Source organism: Achroia grisella, unplaced genomic scaffold (assembly GCF_030625045.1).
Source record: "Achroia grisella isolate CSIRO2021 unplaced genomic scaffold, CSIRO_AGI_Agris_v1 utg319, whole genome shotgun sequence".
In the NCBI taxonomy this organism is placed as follows: Eukaryota; Metazoa; Arthropoda; class Insecta; order Lepidoptera; family Pyralidae; genus Achroia; species Achroia grisella.
In genome coordinates, this window is record NW_026712795.1 from 1,310,795 (window position 1) to 1,329,551 (window position 18,757).

At 33.5% G+C, this 18,757-nt stretch overlaps 2 protein-coding genes across 4 annotated transcripts; one reads left to right on the forward strand and one right to left on the reverse strand.

Moving 5' to 3' along the window:
- Positions 1–427: 427 nt before the first annotated feature.
- Positions 428–11,232, reverse strand: LOC131843545 (bleomycin hydrolase). 3 transcript variants are annotated; one of them, XM_059192217.1, is made up of 12 exons: positions 11,067–11,232; positions 10,180–10,337; positions 9,460–9,590; positions 7,199–7,313; positions 6,548–6,685; positions 6,048–6,168; positions 5,596–5,723; positions 5,099–5,226; positions 3,438–3,536; positions 2,378–2,498; positions 1,722–1,832; positions 428–1,307 (listed from the first exon to the last, which is right to left on the reverse strand). In XM_059192217.1, exons 1-12 carry the CDS (start codon positions 11,152–11,154, stop codon positions 1,185–1,187), a joined length of 1,461 nt encoding a protein of 486 aa, XP_059048200.1. In that variant the 5' UTR covers positions 11,155–11,232; the 3' UTR covers positions 428–1,184. The 3 variants fall into 3 exon arrangements, with proteins under 3 accessions (XP_059048200.1, XP_059048199.1, XP_059048201.1); XM_059192216.1 differs by lacking the exon at positions 11,067–11,232 and adding an exon at positions 10,571–10,665; XM_059192218.1 differs by lacking the exon at positions 11,067–11,232 and adding an exon at positions 10,470–10,564.
- Positions 11,233–11,645: 413 nt separating this feature from the next.
- LOC131843553 (uncharacterized) lies at positions 11,646–16,145 on the forward strand. Its single transcript, XM_059192227.1, has 3 exons — positions 11,646–12,032; positions 12,677–12,778; positions 13,954–16,145. The coding sequence occupies exons 1-3, from the start codon at positions 11,892–11,894 to the stop codon at positions 14,392–14,394; spliced, it is 684 nt and encodes a 227-aa protein (XP_059048210.1). The 5' UTR covers positions 11,646–11,891; the 3' UTR covers positions 14,395–16,145.
- Positions 16,146–18,757: the final 2,612 nt, after the last annotated feature.

The window sequence follows — 18,757 nt, forward strand, 5'->3', positions numbered from 1 at the left end:
TTTGCTTTTGAGTTTACTTTAGTCCACCACAGTACGTCTGAGATGGTTACTCTAGAAACAACCAAACTTTAGTAATAAGCAATAATTGTTTGGGTTATGCTTACAAAATTCAGCTACTTATTGTAAATAGCCAACTGTTTTAGTTACTACTTAGAAATTTTGGTTTTTATTACTAAAATTTGGTAGTCACTTCTCAAACATTTTACACTGTGTTTAATTATATAATATTTTATGAATAATTTGATTCGACAGATTTATATGAACATAATATAATGTTATAATTTATCATTACATTTCATTATAATTATCATTTTCTGGTAACTGAACAATGAACACAGTATTATAGTATAACGGTAATTCTACAAGACTAATACATAAATCAAAAGTACAATTTTTACATACGTATGTATACGGCATCTTTATATCTATATCTGTACTTGTAAATATGGCAGTGAAACTTACGATACATATATATATGTAATAAAAATCACTTTTTTTCCATCTCCTTTTCAATAACGGAACAGGAAAAGATCATTAGACCATACAGCTTAGTCTACTTTTGTATATAAAAATTGAGATAACGTGCAATGTAAGTAACATTTATCGTAAGTTAATTTCGTAGGTTTTTTTTACGTAACTGGATAAACAAGCCGACGGCTTATGAAACCACAGGATATCACAATACAATGTGACGGTGGCATCTCATATACTGTCATTCTCGAGTTCGACAAAGTGTGACGTGTGTATTACAAAATATTGGGGGAGTCACAAAGTTCGTGTAAACATCATGTAGTCTAGAATCCCTAGGAGAGGTCTTTCATTTTGTTGTAACATCACATTTCAATTTAGTTTTAAAAAACCGAATTTTTTACTATTAAAATGTAGCTGTCACAGGGGCTGTGCCACAATTTTTGATCACCCCAAACTAGTCAGTTAACATATATTTAGACAGATGAATAATTACCATTAACCATCTCGTTTATTCACAAAAACGCCTGGCAAACCCGTTTCAACTATTGAAGTGTACGTCTCTTTTTTCCGAATACAACAACTAATTTAAATAAAAGTGACAAAAAACCTAGATTCAATTTAATTTTCTTTTATTTTATTTCTTTTTTTTCTTTATACGTTCATAAATAGTACGCAAGCTTGTTGCATAATAAAATAAAAAAATGCATCATCCGTTATTCTTTGGAGCAGAGGGGGCAAGCCAAGGTGCCCATGGGGTCCCAAGCCGGTAGGAGTTTTGGTTCTTGTTGGAACACTTGAAGTACTTCTGCTGGTACATATTTCTTGTCGACTGCCACCTGATAAAGAAGGGTATGAAATCAGTACCGTATTAGCCTAGTAGCAAGAGTGCGAGCGTGCGTACCTACGGGCCCCTCGCATTAAGGTTTACACTTTATTTCCGCCGCCCCATGTACCTTTATACCTTTCTAAAATAATATTTTTCCATTTGTAGTAAAGAAGGCCTTAAGTTAAAGAACCTGTCATCTATCTCTCACTCACGCGATAATATAGGTTTCGATAGGAATGACTTTCTATAGGCATTTATATATAAAGTATAAAACACCATGAGACAACAAGAGAATGTGTTTCGACTTTTATCCTCTGAAATCGAGTGACCGTCCTCTCTCTGGAATCTGCCGCCCTATTTATATATCCAGGGCTGGGCAATGTATAATGTTATTTAATATTAAACACTGTCAAAAAGTCCTTACCTCGAATACAAACTCCCTGAACCACGGCTCAGTGAGTAATAAATATCCCTTGTCATATTCTTTATCGCTATAGGAATTTTCTACGCGGAATTTCAACGGGTTTCCTTGTTCCTGAAATGTTAAATAAAGCGATATCAAGATATATTAATTTATTACATTTGTATATAATAAAACTGTCTTTGCGTTTATTTCGAGCTAGGCTAGGCCTTCGTGGAACCCGCGGAAGGACTTATGGAGCAGCTGAAGACCAACTCATGCCTGACGGATACAACTTTACTCTAAGGACACTACTAGGGGGTTCGAACGTTAGCTCAGGCCATCGCAATCAGCCCCGTTTGAATTGGACGGGGTCATAAGTAGCCCCCTATCAGTATATGTCTAGCAAAGCTCGGTTGTCCATATTTATATATAAAAATTACTAGTGACGTTCGCTGATTGTCCGCGATGGACTTTTAAACTACTGAACCGGTTCCAAATTTGATTTGCACATTGTGTGCAATTTGATCCAACTTGAAATATAGGAAGGATCACACTCAATTTATAGTCGCAATATTATTTTATTGAAAATTATTTTTATATCTAAAGAAACTGTTAGGCACAATAACGCGTGGCCGGGTCTGCTAATTTACTATAAATAGTACTATTGTGCCACTAACGTCAGTGCCGACGGCAGTGAAGACCATGGCGTGGGTCATGCACGAGTCGCCGTACAAGAGCCGGTCCGCCTTCTCCAGCCCGATCTGCACATCTGTGTTGAACACCAGCCGGTAGTCATGCCTGCATGATAAACAAACATTTACTACTTGATGGAGTTATATTATTTTGTTTAATTCCGTTACAATTGGCATGTGTGAGACTACAAATATTCGGTGTGGAAACTTGACTACCGTTACGACCTTCTCTAATGGCGATCAAATTCCGACCCATATTGCATCGGTGCAGACTCAATAACGGTCGGAATTAAACAAAACAATATAAATCCATCAAGTAGTGAAATAGACTCCGCAAAATAACAAGAAATTCGATTAAATAAACAAATATTTATTCAATTACCAGGGGGTAACGCCCCAAGTATGTATGTTTTGAGCTCTTTGAATTTTGTTTATGTTGGTAGCACTTGCAGAACCCCACAGCTGGAGCCCATACATTCAGATTGAGTTGGGGATTGTTTTGTACATGAGCAACTTATTGTCGAGTAGATGCTTTGAGTGTCTTCCATGCAGCCATTTTTTATAATGTGGCATTAAAAAAATACATACAACTCAAATTTTCACCCTTCTATCACCAACCTCTTTCTTCTAATAGCGTTTCTAATTTATATGGCAAAATAATGATTGTGGGGTCAGATAGTTTCTATATGAAATTTGATGTGGATTTAATATATCTTAGTACCACTATAATTATTAGTACCTACTAATATTATAAAGCTGAAGAGTTTGTTTGTTTGTTTGAACGCGCTAATCTCAGGAACTACTGGTTCGAATTGAAAAATTATTTTTGTGTTTGTCGAGGAAGGCTTTAAGCTATATAACATTACGCTACGACCAATAGAAGCGAAGCATCAGTGAAAAATATTGTAAAACCGAAGAAAGTTATTCATATTTGAGCTTCCGTCGCTAGCTCAACGCAAGAGCGAACGAAGTCGCGGGCACAGCTAGTCACTATATATATATGACTGCTGTGTGAATAAAATTAAAAATAATAGATGTCACTCACGCGTCTAGATCTTCGAGGCCACTCTTTCTCTCAAATCTCTTAGAGACTTCACATCCAAACCATACGGCTTCTCCGCCTTGAATGCTGTCTTTAACTGCCCTGAGGAAAATACAAATATACTGTTTGTAAATGTACTGTTTGACTTAGACATCTTGTATTCTAGAAATACAATCTATATTGAAGGTGTGTGTTATAAATATAAATAAATAAAGTAACCATTTATATATATAGCATTGTATTGTGTCTACACGGATCGAGTGTTGACAGAAATATTACAATATTTCTGTCAACACTCGAGATCCTCCATTCCCATCCCATCCCATTCCATCCCAGTAACTCTCCAGATAACATAGATTCATATTTAGTGTCAAGTCAGTCCACGTTACGACTCCGCGTCGAATTACGCGTTACTAATAAGCAGGGATGTTATGGATATGAAATTTCGGATACAGATAGGTTTCGGATATAGGAATGATTATTATACCGGATACGGATACGGATGCGGATATGAAATTATTTCGGATTATCCGTTAGTCTCGGATAATTTCGGTTACGGATATTATTTTTTTAAGGACTTTAAAAGTAAAATATAAGTAGCTATTAAAATGGTTACATAACGTGTCTCAATTAGGCTCCGCCACTATCCGATATTATCCGAAGCTTTTATTTCGGATTCGGTTACGGAGCTCCCTAACATCCCTGCTAATAAGCCACGTAGCAAGCACACTATCTAATAAACTTACTCATGTACAATAAATAATACAATTATTTCATCGGTATACTCACTACCTAAGTACAATTTTTCATTCCAATTACAGAAAACAAATTATAGATCAGTAATAAAGACAATTGACGACAATTGACAAGACGAAAATCATGTTAAAACGCTAGTGTCGTACCTGCGCCCGTAAAAATCAGAGATTCTACACTCGAAATTGTCGATCACACATACACTTAGGGCAAACTATCCAGGTTGGTCCAAGGTCCAATTTTGAAAAAGAGGTCATTCGTCAAATCAACTAGGATGGGAAGTTCCGGTATAACTTTTCGTCCGACTTTTATCAATTTATTGTCATATCTTCTAAAATCGCAAATATCAGCAGCTGATTTTTTTTGTATCTTGCTAATGAATAGTTAGACTGCATTAATGCTTGCATTAATACAAAAAGTAGCGGATGGTGTGACGTGGGTAACAGTCATAACTTTCAATGAAATTTTATGTTCTGTTTTAAGTACTTTCTCAAATATCTCAAAATTAAATGAAAATTAAAAAGATGTTTATATTAAAATTACCATCCTAAAAATGTAATACACTGCATATCTGTGCCTAATATTTTTTTCACAATATTGTTTTGAAACGTGAACACCCAAAGTCTTGAGTTTGGCTTCTTTGTCTTCAATGCACTTGTGACTATGAAAAATAGTATTATGTTGCGTATTCGGTAACAAAATCTTATTGAATATTATAACTTAACAATTTGAGTATTTATTTAAATCAAAATAGCACCCAGATTATGATATTCGTAAAAACCATTTACGATATGCTTTTGTTCTACCATTTTCCATAGTGCGTCGTAGAGATTTTTAGGGGAGGCCTTTGTTCAGCAGTGGATGTCTTCCGGACTGAAATAATGATGATGAATAAAGCAACGACAACTAACTTCATAAGCGTCTCGATGGGTTGATTGTTGTATGCAGTCTGCCGGCCACCGACCACATTGCCCAGGCATTGCAGTGTGTACAGGTTGCCGAACGGGTTGGATTGGCGTGGATCACTCACTAAACACACCTACGGACAAAACATACGTAATTAAATATAATCTAACAAGAAACATAAGAACAAAAAATAATACATATTTACCCGTGTGTTGTATCCCTTATTCTCGACACAATTTTTATTCTACTTTCTTGGGTAAATTATTGTATTATACTGTTTTAAACTTGACGCGGCCATTATTTATATATATAATTAGTAAAAACCACGAGATCTTACCACGTTTTATATTTATTTGCTGAGTTCCCGATGTGTTTCAACCACCATGATCACGGGTAAACTGATTACCCGTGATTTTTACTAATTATAAGTATAAATTATTGTATTCAATAATAAAAAATACAGGTATCCAGTAGACTTTTGCAAAGTCTACCCCGGTTTTACCTTATCATCGACGTTGAACAACGGTCGCACGTGTTTGTCGTAGAACTCCAACGGTGTAAGGGGTCCCAAATTATTGTAGGCCTTCTCTTTGTTGTAGAATTCGAATGTGAACTTCTCTGGTGGGGTTCCTGTTAGACACATATAATAAATATAAATTATAAGGTTAGTATCTGCGCGACCGCGCTTAGCTTGGAGATTTTATTACCAATATTATGTTTTTTTGAGAACATACAAATTTTTTATAATTTATAATTTTCATACCCCTAAGTGATAAGGGTTGTCCACCCTTAGCATTTTTTATATTTTGGACAACTATTTATAATAAGGCATCAAAAATACATATAATTCACCCTTCTATCACCAACCCCTATTTTTTAATAGCTATATTAATTTATGTGACAGAACAACATTTGTTGGATCGGTTAGCACATTTATATTTCAATCAGCTGTACCTAAGCAAGTTGCCACAATATTGTAAATGACTGCGATCTGTTTGCTAATTGTGTTTTGGATCTCTGCATCCGACGCATTGGCCTCGACTTTGTCTCGTAATTCCTTGGCGTATTCACGCAGCTGTGGAGTAATAACAGGTAAAGTTTAATATATTTGAATACACATAATCCTTATTTATATTTAGGGGGACAGGACCGTTGGCAATGTGGACTAATAGCCTTATTGCTAGCAATAGACCATGACAGGCAGACAAGAAACTAGTGTGTTGCTCTATGGAATAAATGTTTTTTTAATTTAATAATTACACAATAACAAGTAAGAGGCATGCGATAATCAATATAGAAACCGCTACGCACTTATTCTTTGTGCAATCAGATAATATTGTCAGCGTTATGAATTTTTTGTCGTCGCAGGCGGGTGGAACCCTATCATTTTATACGTGATAGTTACTTGTTACATCTTGTTTGTCATTCCAAGTATATAAAAATAAAAAAAAAACCTTAGTTTTAATGAGGGCGTTCATATGCAGACTCTTCCGTGAGCTGAACGACTCCGGGAAACACTTCTTAGGTATCACGCCATACTTGTTCACGAGGTTCACGATCATGTCCCATTGTCCTCCGTCGTTTATGGGATCCTGATTGAAAAAAAAAAAATTATAATACCCTTGGACTATGAGCACTCAACACAATGTCATCTAGTCCCCACAAGTCTACTCACAAGCTCTGCTTAACTTGGTACTAGATGGCACTGTGTGAGTTATGAGATTAAAAAAAAACTAATGATTGTCTTTTTTAAGGTACCTTATATTCACTGTCTCACTTTTTAACTAAGAGCTTACAAACCAAGCTGGTTGGTATACGTAGTGAAATACATGCTAGCTTGATTAACATTACAGTTACATAAAAAACATTTTTTAGTTTTTTGGTTATAGACCACTCATGCATAAACGATATATCTCCTTTGTAAAGTTTACTCTCGTAAAGTTACTACTCGCTCATTTTGTCCCTGATGGGCCTAGGCAGCGAACTCTACAACGGACGAGCACAATAGATCTATGCATGTCGCAGTGCTACAAGTCTAGTCTAACAAGTACGCCCAAACCCTTAATAAAAAAAATAAGATTTATCTTTAGGTTAATGAAAGGTACCTTGAGCAAAAAGTTGACTAATCTCCCTTCCAGCTTCTCACCCTGTTTCGCCGTGCTTACAATGTTATTGAGCCAGTAGTGGGACCGCTCAATCTTGTCCCAGAAGAAGAGATAGCTGAAATAATCATCTTTACATATAAAAATTACGTGTCACGGTGTTTGTCCGCGAAGGATTCCTAAACTACTGAACTTATTGCAAATTTGATTTGCACATTGTATGCAATTTGATCCAACTTGAAAGATAGGATAGTTTAAATCTAAATTTATAGTCGCAATATTATTTTATTCCAGAACCCTAGCCATAGCAGCGCGTGGCCGGGTCTGCTTGTAATAATATATGTTTACGTTGTCTGTGGATTTATGTTGTTGTTGATGGACCGTGTGAAAGATGATATGGCAAGAAAGGGAGTAAAAACATATTACAGCGTAAGATGTTTTTCTCCCCAAAGAAATGGGATAAAGAAGAAGCAGATGATGATATGTTTACAATGTCAAACTATTCGTTGAATAATCATTTGATCATCATCAATTATCAAGGGTGACGTTATTCAAGAACCTAGAAACTTATAAATGTATATTTGAGAATGTCATATAAACATTTGAAGATATATGAATTGTGAAGATAAGGAATTGAAGGAAATATAATATCAAAATATTATTTATTTATTTATTCATAACGATTAATTATTTTGTCGAATTTCAAAATAACAAATTAAATCTAAATTTAAAATAACAATGTCAAAATAATAATACCAATAACAATAAAATCAATAATAGTAATACCAATAATAATTTCCAAATTGAGCTACAGTAACGGTCATTCATCAAAAAATACGGAGTAAAAGCATTTTTAAAATAAATATTTTTTTACCGAAGACAATGGCTGTATAAACCGAGTCCTTTTGCCTTTCCCTGAGACGGGGAAAGGAATAAAAAATTAAGGATAATGATAAAACAGAATATAATCGTCTGTCATATCATTTAAAATTACCAGGATTTGATGCTAAGTGAATGTTATCAGATAAAAAGAATATAAATGTGTATCTTTTGATTGCAATATTAACAGCATATTTGTTATCTTATACGAACAAACAGTTCATTTAAAGGCACAGCATGAATGACAAACATAAGGGTATATAACACAACGTTATAACTTTATGTTTGACATTCATGCCTGATTGATGTATAAAAATATTTATCGCACAAAGCCAAAGTCCCAAGATAAGCAGAGCGTGCGTTATGGATTCTAGACAATATATATAGAAAACACCAAAAACGGAATATACATATAATTTAGTCCGACTGCGTTAAATGCGACGAAAACAAATTAACCCTAGACCCTAGCCGCTGTCGGTAGGCTTACCGCCTATATATTGAGAGATGTCCAATGCGAAATGTGTAAATGTCAAGCATTGCGCCCACCGCCATTGCTACATGCCTCCGACCACCCCATCTGTGGTAATAGTCTTAAAAGCATACCTACTTTTTTTTTCTCTTTATTTCTTTAGAAGCTTAGCACAATAGTGAGCATGTTAGCCATGTGTTGACTTCTTAATTAATTGCATTACATTTAAACTTTAATTACTATAAAGACAAATCTTACCTACTTTTATCTACAAATTTATAAATTAGTACCGATTGTTTTGATACAGGTTCTGATAAAATACTCTCAAAGATTCCTAAATTACCTACATTTTCGAAACAAATATTACTATCACAATGATAACACAGCCGCAGCCGTTAACAAAATAAATAAACGTTTATTACTACAGTAGGTAATAAACATACATTAGATTTGTTACGCGTGTGTCACATTGAAGTATATGCTATACAAAGTCATCTGCAGGGGTACTTCTGTCTAACTTATTAATATAAATACTCTCTGTTAACACCAGGTTGTCTGTAAGAGATTGTTGATAGCGATAAGACCACCTTTTGTAAAACATTTACTTTCATTGTTTTTTATTTCATTGTTATGTGCAATAAAGAGTTATTATTATTATTAAATATATGTTTTATATATCTCCCTGTATTATTATTATTATTTTAGCCGCCAAGCAGCTTGCTCTCTTATGGGTTTCAGTAGAAGGGTAAGAGGTACTGAAATAACCAGAATACGGAGAAATGGCATCTTAGTCCTCCAGAAGAAAACGCATCACGTGATAATGTGATATCTATATTCAAAGATATAGATGACGATTATCATTTACCGACAGATGGCCAGTCAGCTAGTTTGCCATTCCAATAAAAAAAATTGTTACCTTTGAGAAAATTCAAACTCTTCAATGCCATATTTCTTCATGAACGGCAGGCGCATGACATTCAGCGCAGCAAACAGCCAGCATCGACCAGAATTCTCTTGATTTGTTACCGGCTTCCCTTCAGATTCCACCTATTAAATAATATAATAATCATAATAACTCAGGACAATTTATACAGCACCATCTTCTTCCAGGCTAAGCAGAACTTGTTCCAGAGATTTGTATTGGTTAATTAAGTAATTCTTATAGTGTTTGATAGCATATTAATAAAAAAGACTGTGGACATTATACTATGACTAATATGAGCTGAGTGCTAGTGAAAAAGTTGTAAAAACACACACACATGTCTGTCACAGACACAGCCCTTCTATATGACAGAAAAAGTTTCTTGGATCAGCTAAAAAATATATACAGGGTGTCCCGTTGTACTTGAACAAAAAACAATAATAAAATTAAAAAAGAAATATAGTAAAATTTAATATTCAGTTTATGGATATAACTTAAACTACACAACCTAGGACTATAAATTTTAGTATTTGCGTTAGATAATTAGGTCTCACTACCCCCCATAACCCTTTGGTCTACTACTTATGGGACACTCTGTATATCTAAGAAATGCAAATTTATTTTCAAATAACACACATTAGGCCTGGATATCAAGATAGAGGTTTTTTATGTTTTTTAATGAACTGCAACATTATATTTCCTTATAACAGTTACCTTAATATTATAGTAGTGAAGAGAGCTGTCCACTCTTTTCTTGCTGATTGCCACCTCAAATGGGTCAAATCGTGTACAAACATTTTGTGCCAATTCATTTTTGGGGTCTGCGTAGAAATCGCTCCGGAATTTGTTCAGAGTGTCTAAGCTCAATGGTTCTAAAAACAAAAAAAAAGAAAGGTATCGGACACTAAAACAACTTTTTTTTATAATATCTAATGCAAAGGCCATACTTTGTTTCTAATAAAATCTAAATAATAAGTAATCATACACTGATTTTGGATACCAACCGGCCATGTAGATCTTTGACTGGTCTCCATTACTAAAATCCAGTTTGAATATTTTAAAAGGAACAAAAATTTTATATCTTTGTTTTAAAAATGCAACTCACTTTTGTGACAAGACACTACAAATTGAGAACAATATTTTATAAGATTTATTAATGTAACATTTAAGACAGTAGACTTATTTATTTTATTCATTTCATGATGAATAGAAACTATTTAAATATATGTAAAAAATACTGAAAATTTATAACAGTTGACAATATCAATACCATGACAGTGAAAACATCTTTATTTTTTAGTATTCCTTCTGGAACCAGTAAGCAAGTAGTCAGTAATTAGGGCAGTAAAAAAAATCAATATGTGCTGACCTTTTTGCTGTTAAAAGTAAAAATAACTTCTTTTGAGTGACTAGGCATATTTTGTTTTTCGTGACAACAGTTATTCACTATCGCGTATATATTCGACCTGTTTATTTTTAATTTTTAAAGTAAATAAGAATAGTAATTAGTTTACAAAAGAGTTTTTAATAACTAGAATTTAAGGTTATGTTTTAATTACACTATATTACACTATAGAACAATAAAACTATATAATTCTTACTTGATGACATGGCTGCAGAGGGTATTTCCAACAAATAAGGCGTCTTACACGACTTACGAACCGCTAAATATACTATTTTTATGAACATTTATTGTGCATTTATATTTATAAAATTGACGGCTGTCGGCGTTGAGATACAGTGATATGTTTGTCTCTCTTTGTCTCATTCAATATTTGATTTTAGTAAACGAAGTTCAGCACCGGTCATTGCCCTTGTATGAAGACCAGCTGATTGATATTTATATCTTAAATGAATCTAATGTAATATTATTTATACAATTTATATATTATATATATGAGTAAACAATTAATCAAAAGTAATTTGAGGTATTAAAATTTCTAAAAATGGTCCCTAATTTGAATGTTTAAGAACAACTGTTTTGTTGTGACATATTTGAGTTTTGTATTGGCAACACCAGCAATTTTTGGCGCCAATTTTTAATTTGTAATTTTTACGAATTAAGTTACGATAATATTTAATAGAATGCATAAAATAATTGATCGTTATCTGTTGACGGTAAAGAAAAATAACGGTGATATCACTTTCATTATTTGCCAATCAAAGAGAGATATCAGAATCAGAACAGAAGAGAATAAAATTTTAGTCACTTGTATCTTGGACATCAAAATCAATACTTTCAACAAGCTAAGCTAAGCTAACTATTCCTACAGTTACTAGCAGTTGTTCATTTGTAGGAAATAGATTTCTATTATCAATGCGTTTTAGTCTAGTGTTGTATGATTAATTAATGAGTCGACATCTTGAGAATACGTTCATTAGATGTATTTAAATACTCTGAAATCAACAAACCAGTGTTAGCAATAATGTCATTGAAGGCCTATGAAGATGCTTGTACAAGAGCGGAATTATTTGGTCAGCCAAAACCTGATAAGGAAGAATTTTTGGAGAAACATAAACATTTAGATGTGGTGGAATTCGAAGAAGTAGAAATTAAGACTGCTGAGGTGAGCAATTTAAATATTTTATTAAATAAAATAAAAATGAGTTTACTATTATAATTTTCTCTACTCCTTTGCCTGTATTTATAAAAAGTACTAAATATTGTTTTTATTGTGACAAAGTAAAGAATTGAAACAGCTGCATGTTACGAACGAAAAATCCCCATAAGTATTCCCGCAAATGTCTTACATAATATTAATTAATAAAGATTGTTACTTCCCATTCTTTATATTATTATGTCGTTATGTCCAATTTAATATATATTATTCATTGTATATTTTTTTATTAAATTAATTTAATTTTTTAAATTAATTATCAAAATTAAACAATGTATACATATTAATTATTCAAAGATCCTCTTAGAAACTTTAAACTTCTACCTAGGAACTAGTAGAACCAACAGTTATTGTTGAAATCGAATTAACTGATATTAAAAATAAATTAAAATTAGTAATTTATGAAATTTAATATTCAATTTGAATCTCTAAATTTTATATTAAAATAATTCTACGATTCTATTCTAATTAGTATAAGCTACACACATAGAAGACAATTCAACATCTCATATATTTTTTGGAGTGCTAAGGTATTCTACCTTTAGTTTGTAATAATTATTTGAAAGAAATATATATGCAATACTTTTTTTCAGAATACAGCAATGTTAGATGATCAAATGAAAGAAGCTACGGGTGGTCTCAGTGAATTAAATACTATTTTGGATTCAACTCAAACGAAGTTAAACAAGTTAAAGGTATGTATGCACCATTACATGAATTTAAGAAAATAACTAAATAATAATTATGAGTAGCGTTTTTTAATTTGGTATAATATATTTTCTAACAGAGGATAAAATCAAAGTATACAGTATTATGATACCAAAATTAATAAGAAAGTGTTGTTTGTTAGTTTTTTTATTGTAGAACAGTTTCAGTGCAAGTGTTGTAATGATACATTTTAAATATAAAGGATATAAAAAAAAGTAGCTTAACTATATCATCTGAGCCTTTTGACAAACATTAAGCATTGCAGTCTCATAATTTGCAATTAGAATTAAAATAATACTGCCACAATGACCATCCGAGTACAAAATCAGCAGACTAAGCATATCCACTTGAGGCGTGGTGTAAGACAAGGGGATATTATATCCCCTAAGTTATTTACAACCGCGCTGGAGGATATCTCTGGAATGCTGGACTGGAAAAATTACGACACCGGTCGCCATAAATGGAGCTCCTCTCGAAGTTGTTCAGGAGTATATTTATCTAGGGCAAACGCTCCAACTAGGTAAAAACAACTTTGAAAGGGAGGCCAAGAGACGAATACAGCTAGGCTGGGCAGCTTTTGGGACAGTTCGTCAAGTCTTCTCGTCGTCGCTACCACAAAGCCTTCAGACCAAGGTTTATAACCAGTGCGTTACGACTTACGATGCCGAAACATGGACACTGACGATACGACTGGTCCACCAACTCAAAGTCGCTCAACGAGCTATGGTTGGAGTTCTCTAAGGGATCAAATCCGAAACGAAGTAATTCGACTAAGGTCACCGACATTCTTTTCGTATTTGCAAGTCAAAGTGGCAGTGGGCCGGTCATATCTATCGCAGAACCGATGCTCGCTGGAGTATACGTGTTCTAGAGTGGAGACCGCGAATTTGCAAACGTAATGTAGGACGCCCCGCAGCTAGGTGGAGTGACGTCATAAGTAGGGTTCCGGTAGTAACTGGATGAGAAGGGCTGAAGATCGCGTGCCCAGTGGCGTGACTTGGGAGAAGCCTATGTCCAGCAGTGGACTGCTGTGGGCTGATGATGATTAAAATAATAACATCTTTCCCCTGTTACTTGTTACCCCATCAGTGTACATCGTACGCGCAAAAGGGTGCACCATTTCATATTAAACCATAAAAAGTTTATTATCTATTTATTTCAGGGAGTATGTGGCAGTCTCACAAATTTCTTCCGGTTGAAACTGACATCTCGAGATAACCTGTCATATTCTAGTGAACCCAGCTACGTAGGACAAACAAATTATGATAAAGATTATATACCAGCAACCACAGAGGTAATCTCTATTAACGAAGGCCTCGGTCCCAACGACAACGAAATGTCATTGCGCGCCAAAACTAATAAAAATGGCGGTCGTAGCCCGGGAAAATCGCAAAATGGCGGCGATATAAATTCTGCGCTTGAAACTTTGAATGAAATGCAAAAAAGTGAAGATAATTCTGTATTAAGTAAGGCGGCGTTTGCGGATGTAGGTAAGCAGATGACGTCACAGATGAGTAAGTTAGATCAGATGATTGGCCAAGCAGATAGAGCTCAGACATCTTTGAATCAGCAGAACAAACAAATGAGGTCCTTTCTTCGATAAAGTTGGTGTCATGAATATTGTACCTTCAATTATGCTCAACTTATGGCGTTGCGATACTTACAGCTGATATACATTTAAAGTTGTATACCTACTTCAAAATATTTTAAAAATGAATACTCGCGGGGATATAATAAGAGAATATGTTAATAGTTATACCTAAACTCGAAAATGAATCATCAGCAGTTTTTTAGTACAAATCTGTAGATGAACTTTTCAATGTCCTTAAGCGTAGTATCAATTCAACATTGAGATTCTACTGCAGTGTACAGGAATTGTCCCGTAAAATAAGGACCTACTTGACTACCATTACAAGCATGTTTCATATCCAGTTTGGATATTTCTTTCTCTTACTGCTGCAATGGGCTTTGTTCACTTTAAATAAGGCAAAAATATTTTCACGATGTTTGCGTCCATACTTAAGTATGTATTAGAGCATTTATAAGTATACAATAATATTTGTATTTATCATAATAATTTTATCTCAGTTGTACTGTAGAAAATGTTATATTAGTGACGGTCATTGTATGTGAATAAGCTTATATATAGTATCATAATGTGTAAGAAGGCGTATGAACATAAGAATGCACGTTTAGAACGAGAAATAATTCTCTAAATGTTAATTCATCGTTTATAACAGCAGAAGCGTTATGTTTTGAACTGGCTATATAAAGAAAAGTATGTATAAAATAAAATATAGTAAAATATGCTATTTGCCGAAACGTTGAGCACATGGAGTTTGGAAGCGAAATTGTTTTTAACAAGTATTTCAGAGCGGCTCATCGAGGTTTCTTATGACCCGCGAGCTGGTAGCTACTTTGCCCAGAGGTTATCAGGTTAAGTAAGGCCATTCAAAGAGGCATCGCTGCCAGTAACTTGGATACGCGGCTTCAACGTACCGCGTTGGATTATAATGATTGTTTTTTTTGTGAATTGTAAGTATATGTAATTATTTCTATACTCAAGTTATTCAACATAAATCTAAAGTTTAATTAGGACACGTCACACCCTACTAGGAGGTAGTCAGAGAAAGAAACGGCAAACCACTTGGTAATACAGTACAATTGGCGTTATTATGATTTTTATACGTCAGGCAGGAGCTAACTCCAAGGAAAAAAGGAGTTGACTTTTAGCCGCTCCATGAATCCTTCCGTGGGTTTGCACTTCTGAACTCAGTTCTCCATATTTTCGGCTGATAAAGGACAGATGCGGGGAACACTATTAAAAGTATCAATAGTTTGTTTGACAAGTACTTTGTCTACAAAAATAATAGGTTTCTTTTCGGCCTACTGTTGACCGCTGTTAGCCGGCCTTTACAGCTTCATTGGCGATAAGGGCGAGTGCAGATGGCATTCCAAACCCGCGGAAGAACTTATAGAACGGCTTAAGGCTAACTCCTGCCTGACGGATACGACTTCAGTCTGAGGGCACCGCTAGGGGTTCGAACCTCGGCTCAGGCCGTCGTAATTTCGTTCCCCATTTGAATCGGTCGGGGGATCTATTGGAGGGGAAAAATAATAGGTATATGTTAAATCTTATACCAACTATATATGGTATATATGAAGCTTAAGTAGTATTTATACCTAATTAATTAATTGGTAATGAATAACTTTGGTGCTTTGATAAAATATGATATAGGTACCTACAATCCATTGTTCGAGTGGGAAGAAATGTATGCTACCTATTGTTACTTGCAGACAATATTAATATAACTCGTTATCTCTTCTCTAAAGAATATATTTATAGCACTCTTAAATTACACAACGGGCTATGATAATTGATGTAATATTTGTAATCTAATATTTATTTATATTAATTAAGTATATTCTAGATTTTGTAGACAGAATACTCTTTGAGAATTCATGTATTTAAAAATGAGACTAACATAATTTATAAAATTAAAAACTTTTTAATAGGTTTTAGTAAAAATCACTATAAAATTATTAATAAAATAGTAGTACGTATATTATCACTATATGCTGCTATATAGAGTCCATTTTCGAATGGACTCCACGTTGGGAAACAGTTATCTAATTATATATTACAGTTTTCTTATTTGATTTCTTAAATCGCTATATTTATATATATATATAATATGTTAAGAAGAACTCTTATGTTTAATCTTCAATGACAATAAATTAGTTTAACTCTTAATAAAGACAGAATTTATAATATTTGGGAGTGCTATACATAAATTTCTTATCTATTTATAATTAATGTAAACTTTAAATCTTTTCTCTAGATGTATCTTGCTATCCTTAAATATTCAATGTTAATGCTTCCATTATGTATTGTTGTAACTAAATTTACCGCAAATTATTACACAATTGTGATATATTTTGGTGTGTAACACAAATTATGTATATTTTATGAGTTTCGGTGTATTATGAAATAAAGCTGTGATTTACTTGAAGTGTATCTTTATTTCATTCCGCAATAGTGTGATACATTCTTTAATAATTATCGGTGCTTTTACATACCTCATTTCAACAAGTTATTCACTTCTGAATTAATTTTAGGAACATGTCTAAAATAAATTCCTTAGAAAAAATATTCATTGTAAATAGTTAAATATTTTCTATGCATCAACACAGATTATATAAGTATCCTTTGCACTATACCATAGATTCGCAATAATTAGTCTCGTAATATTCTTAGAACAGCCTACTATTATGGAATTAATTAGAAAAATATTAGATACTTGAGTAGTACTTACATTAAAAATTTATATAAATTATTTGAATATTGATTTGATGGATTGAATTTTAGTTCAAAAAATGTGTAAAATATTTAATTATTCTATTGTTTACTTTCAAAAGATATTGTATTCTAGTTTAATTTTATACACAGTTCGTCTATTCTATTAAATCACATGTCTACAAACTGTTTAGTTAAACAAATTATAACACATAATTTTCGAAAGATATCAGGTATTTCACGGGACTGTGTGCGAACGAATTCGATATCCTGTTTCTCAGGAAATCTTTACTGTGCGGACATCTATATAACAAAAGGAAGTTATAGATTTATCTAAAATTTCGATAAATATGATGTGAGAACTATTTTATAACTCTTTCTTTATTCTCTAAACAGATAACTAGAAAATAGTCGGTCTTCCGTGTAGGGTGCTACATTTAAATAAAAAAAATTGAACACGATAGAACTTCCTGCTACGTAAAACGTGATATGGTGTCGACAATAACAAGGAAACTTTTAACGAGACTAATTTCCCTAAAGTTTCTTTCAATTATTTCAAAGATGTGTTTGACATTGGACCTGTCATGCATAACCACGGTCGAATAAAAACCGGGCGTGCGGACCGTGAAATCAATTCATATAAGAATCTGATTAGTGTTCCATGACCTATCATTATAGTTTCATCTCGACGAGCCGCAATGTTATTTGTACTAATTGTTTCTCATCTACTCGTACTGGCTGCTGCTAATCCATTTCATAAATATCCTTACGTCTTTCTATTAGACATTGGTAATGAAGAATTGGAAAAAACGAATTCGGAGCAGATTAGAGTGTCCATACCGGGAGGATCTCTAGCACTCAGGTATCCTGCAGTTGGAGATGGTGATCTTATAACTCATGTGAGAGTTAGTGGCATAGATTTTGGTACAGACTTGAAAGCTAATATAGTTGATGGTGGTCCAGGTTATAAATACATTGTTTTGGTATTCATGGGTAATACGGGAGTGCCTTATGACGCTGTAGTGACTATACAGACAGTATCGAATGATAATAGTGTCTTAAATAATAACGGAATAAGTATTAATAGTGTAGAGTCAACCAGTAAAGACAAGAATTCTTATGAGGTTTCAGAAGATGATCCAAATGATAGTTCAGAAGACTTAGATACTTTAGATGAAGATAACAAAATTAATCAAAACAGCAAAGCTGAATCAACGCAAGCAAGTTCTAGTTATTATAAATATGCACATGAAGAGAAAGTGAACACTGACTATAATGATGATGGAAACGATGATTATTCTGGATATCAACGTAATCCGATAGAACAAGAAGATAAACGCATAGAAAGTGATGACGAAGAAAACGAGATTGATGGGAGTAGTAGTAATGAAAATATTAATAGTCCCGAGACAGAATATAATTTAAATAGTGATACTGTACAAAAAGAAAATAATGATGAAGAATCTCAGTCAGTTAATAATGTAGATTATAGTAGATATAAATTTTTAAGGCCTTATGTATATGACGGTGTTAGAGTGTACCCGCAACAGGCAATTCAGTATATACCACAAGGAAATTCGAAAGATGCTTTCTTTGCTGATTCTCAGGATAATGCACAAGATATGAACGAGGAAGAAATACGAAATGAGGCAAGTAATTATAGGGATAA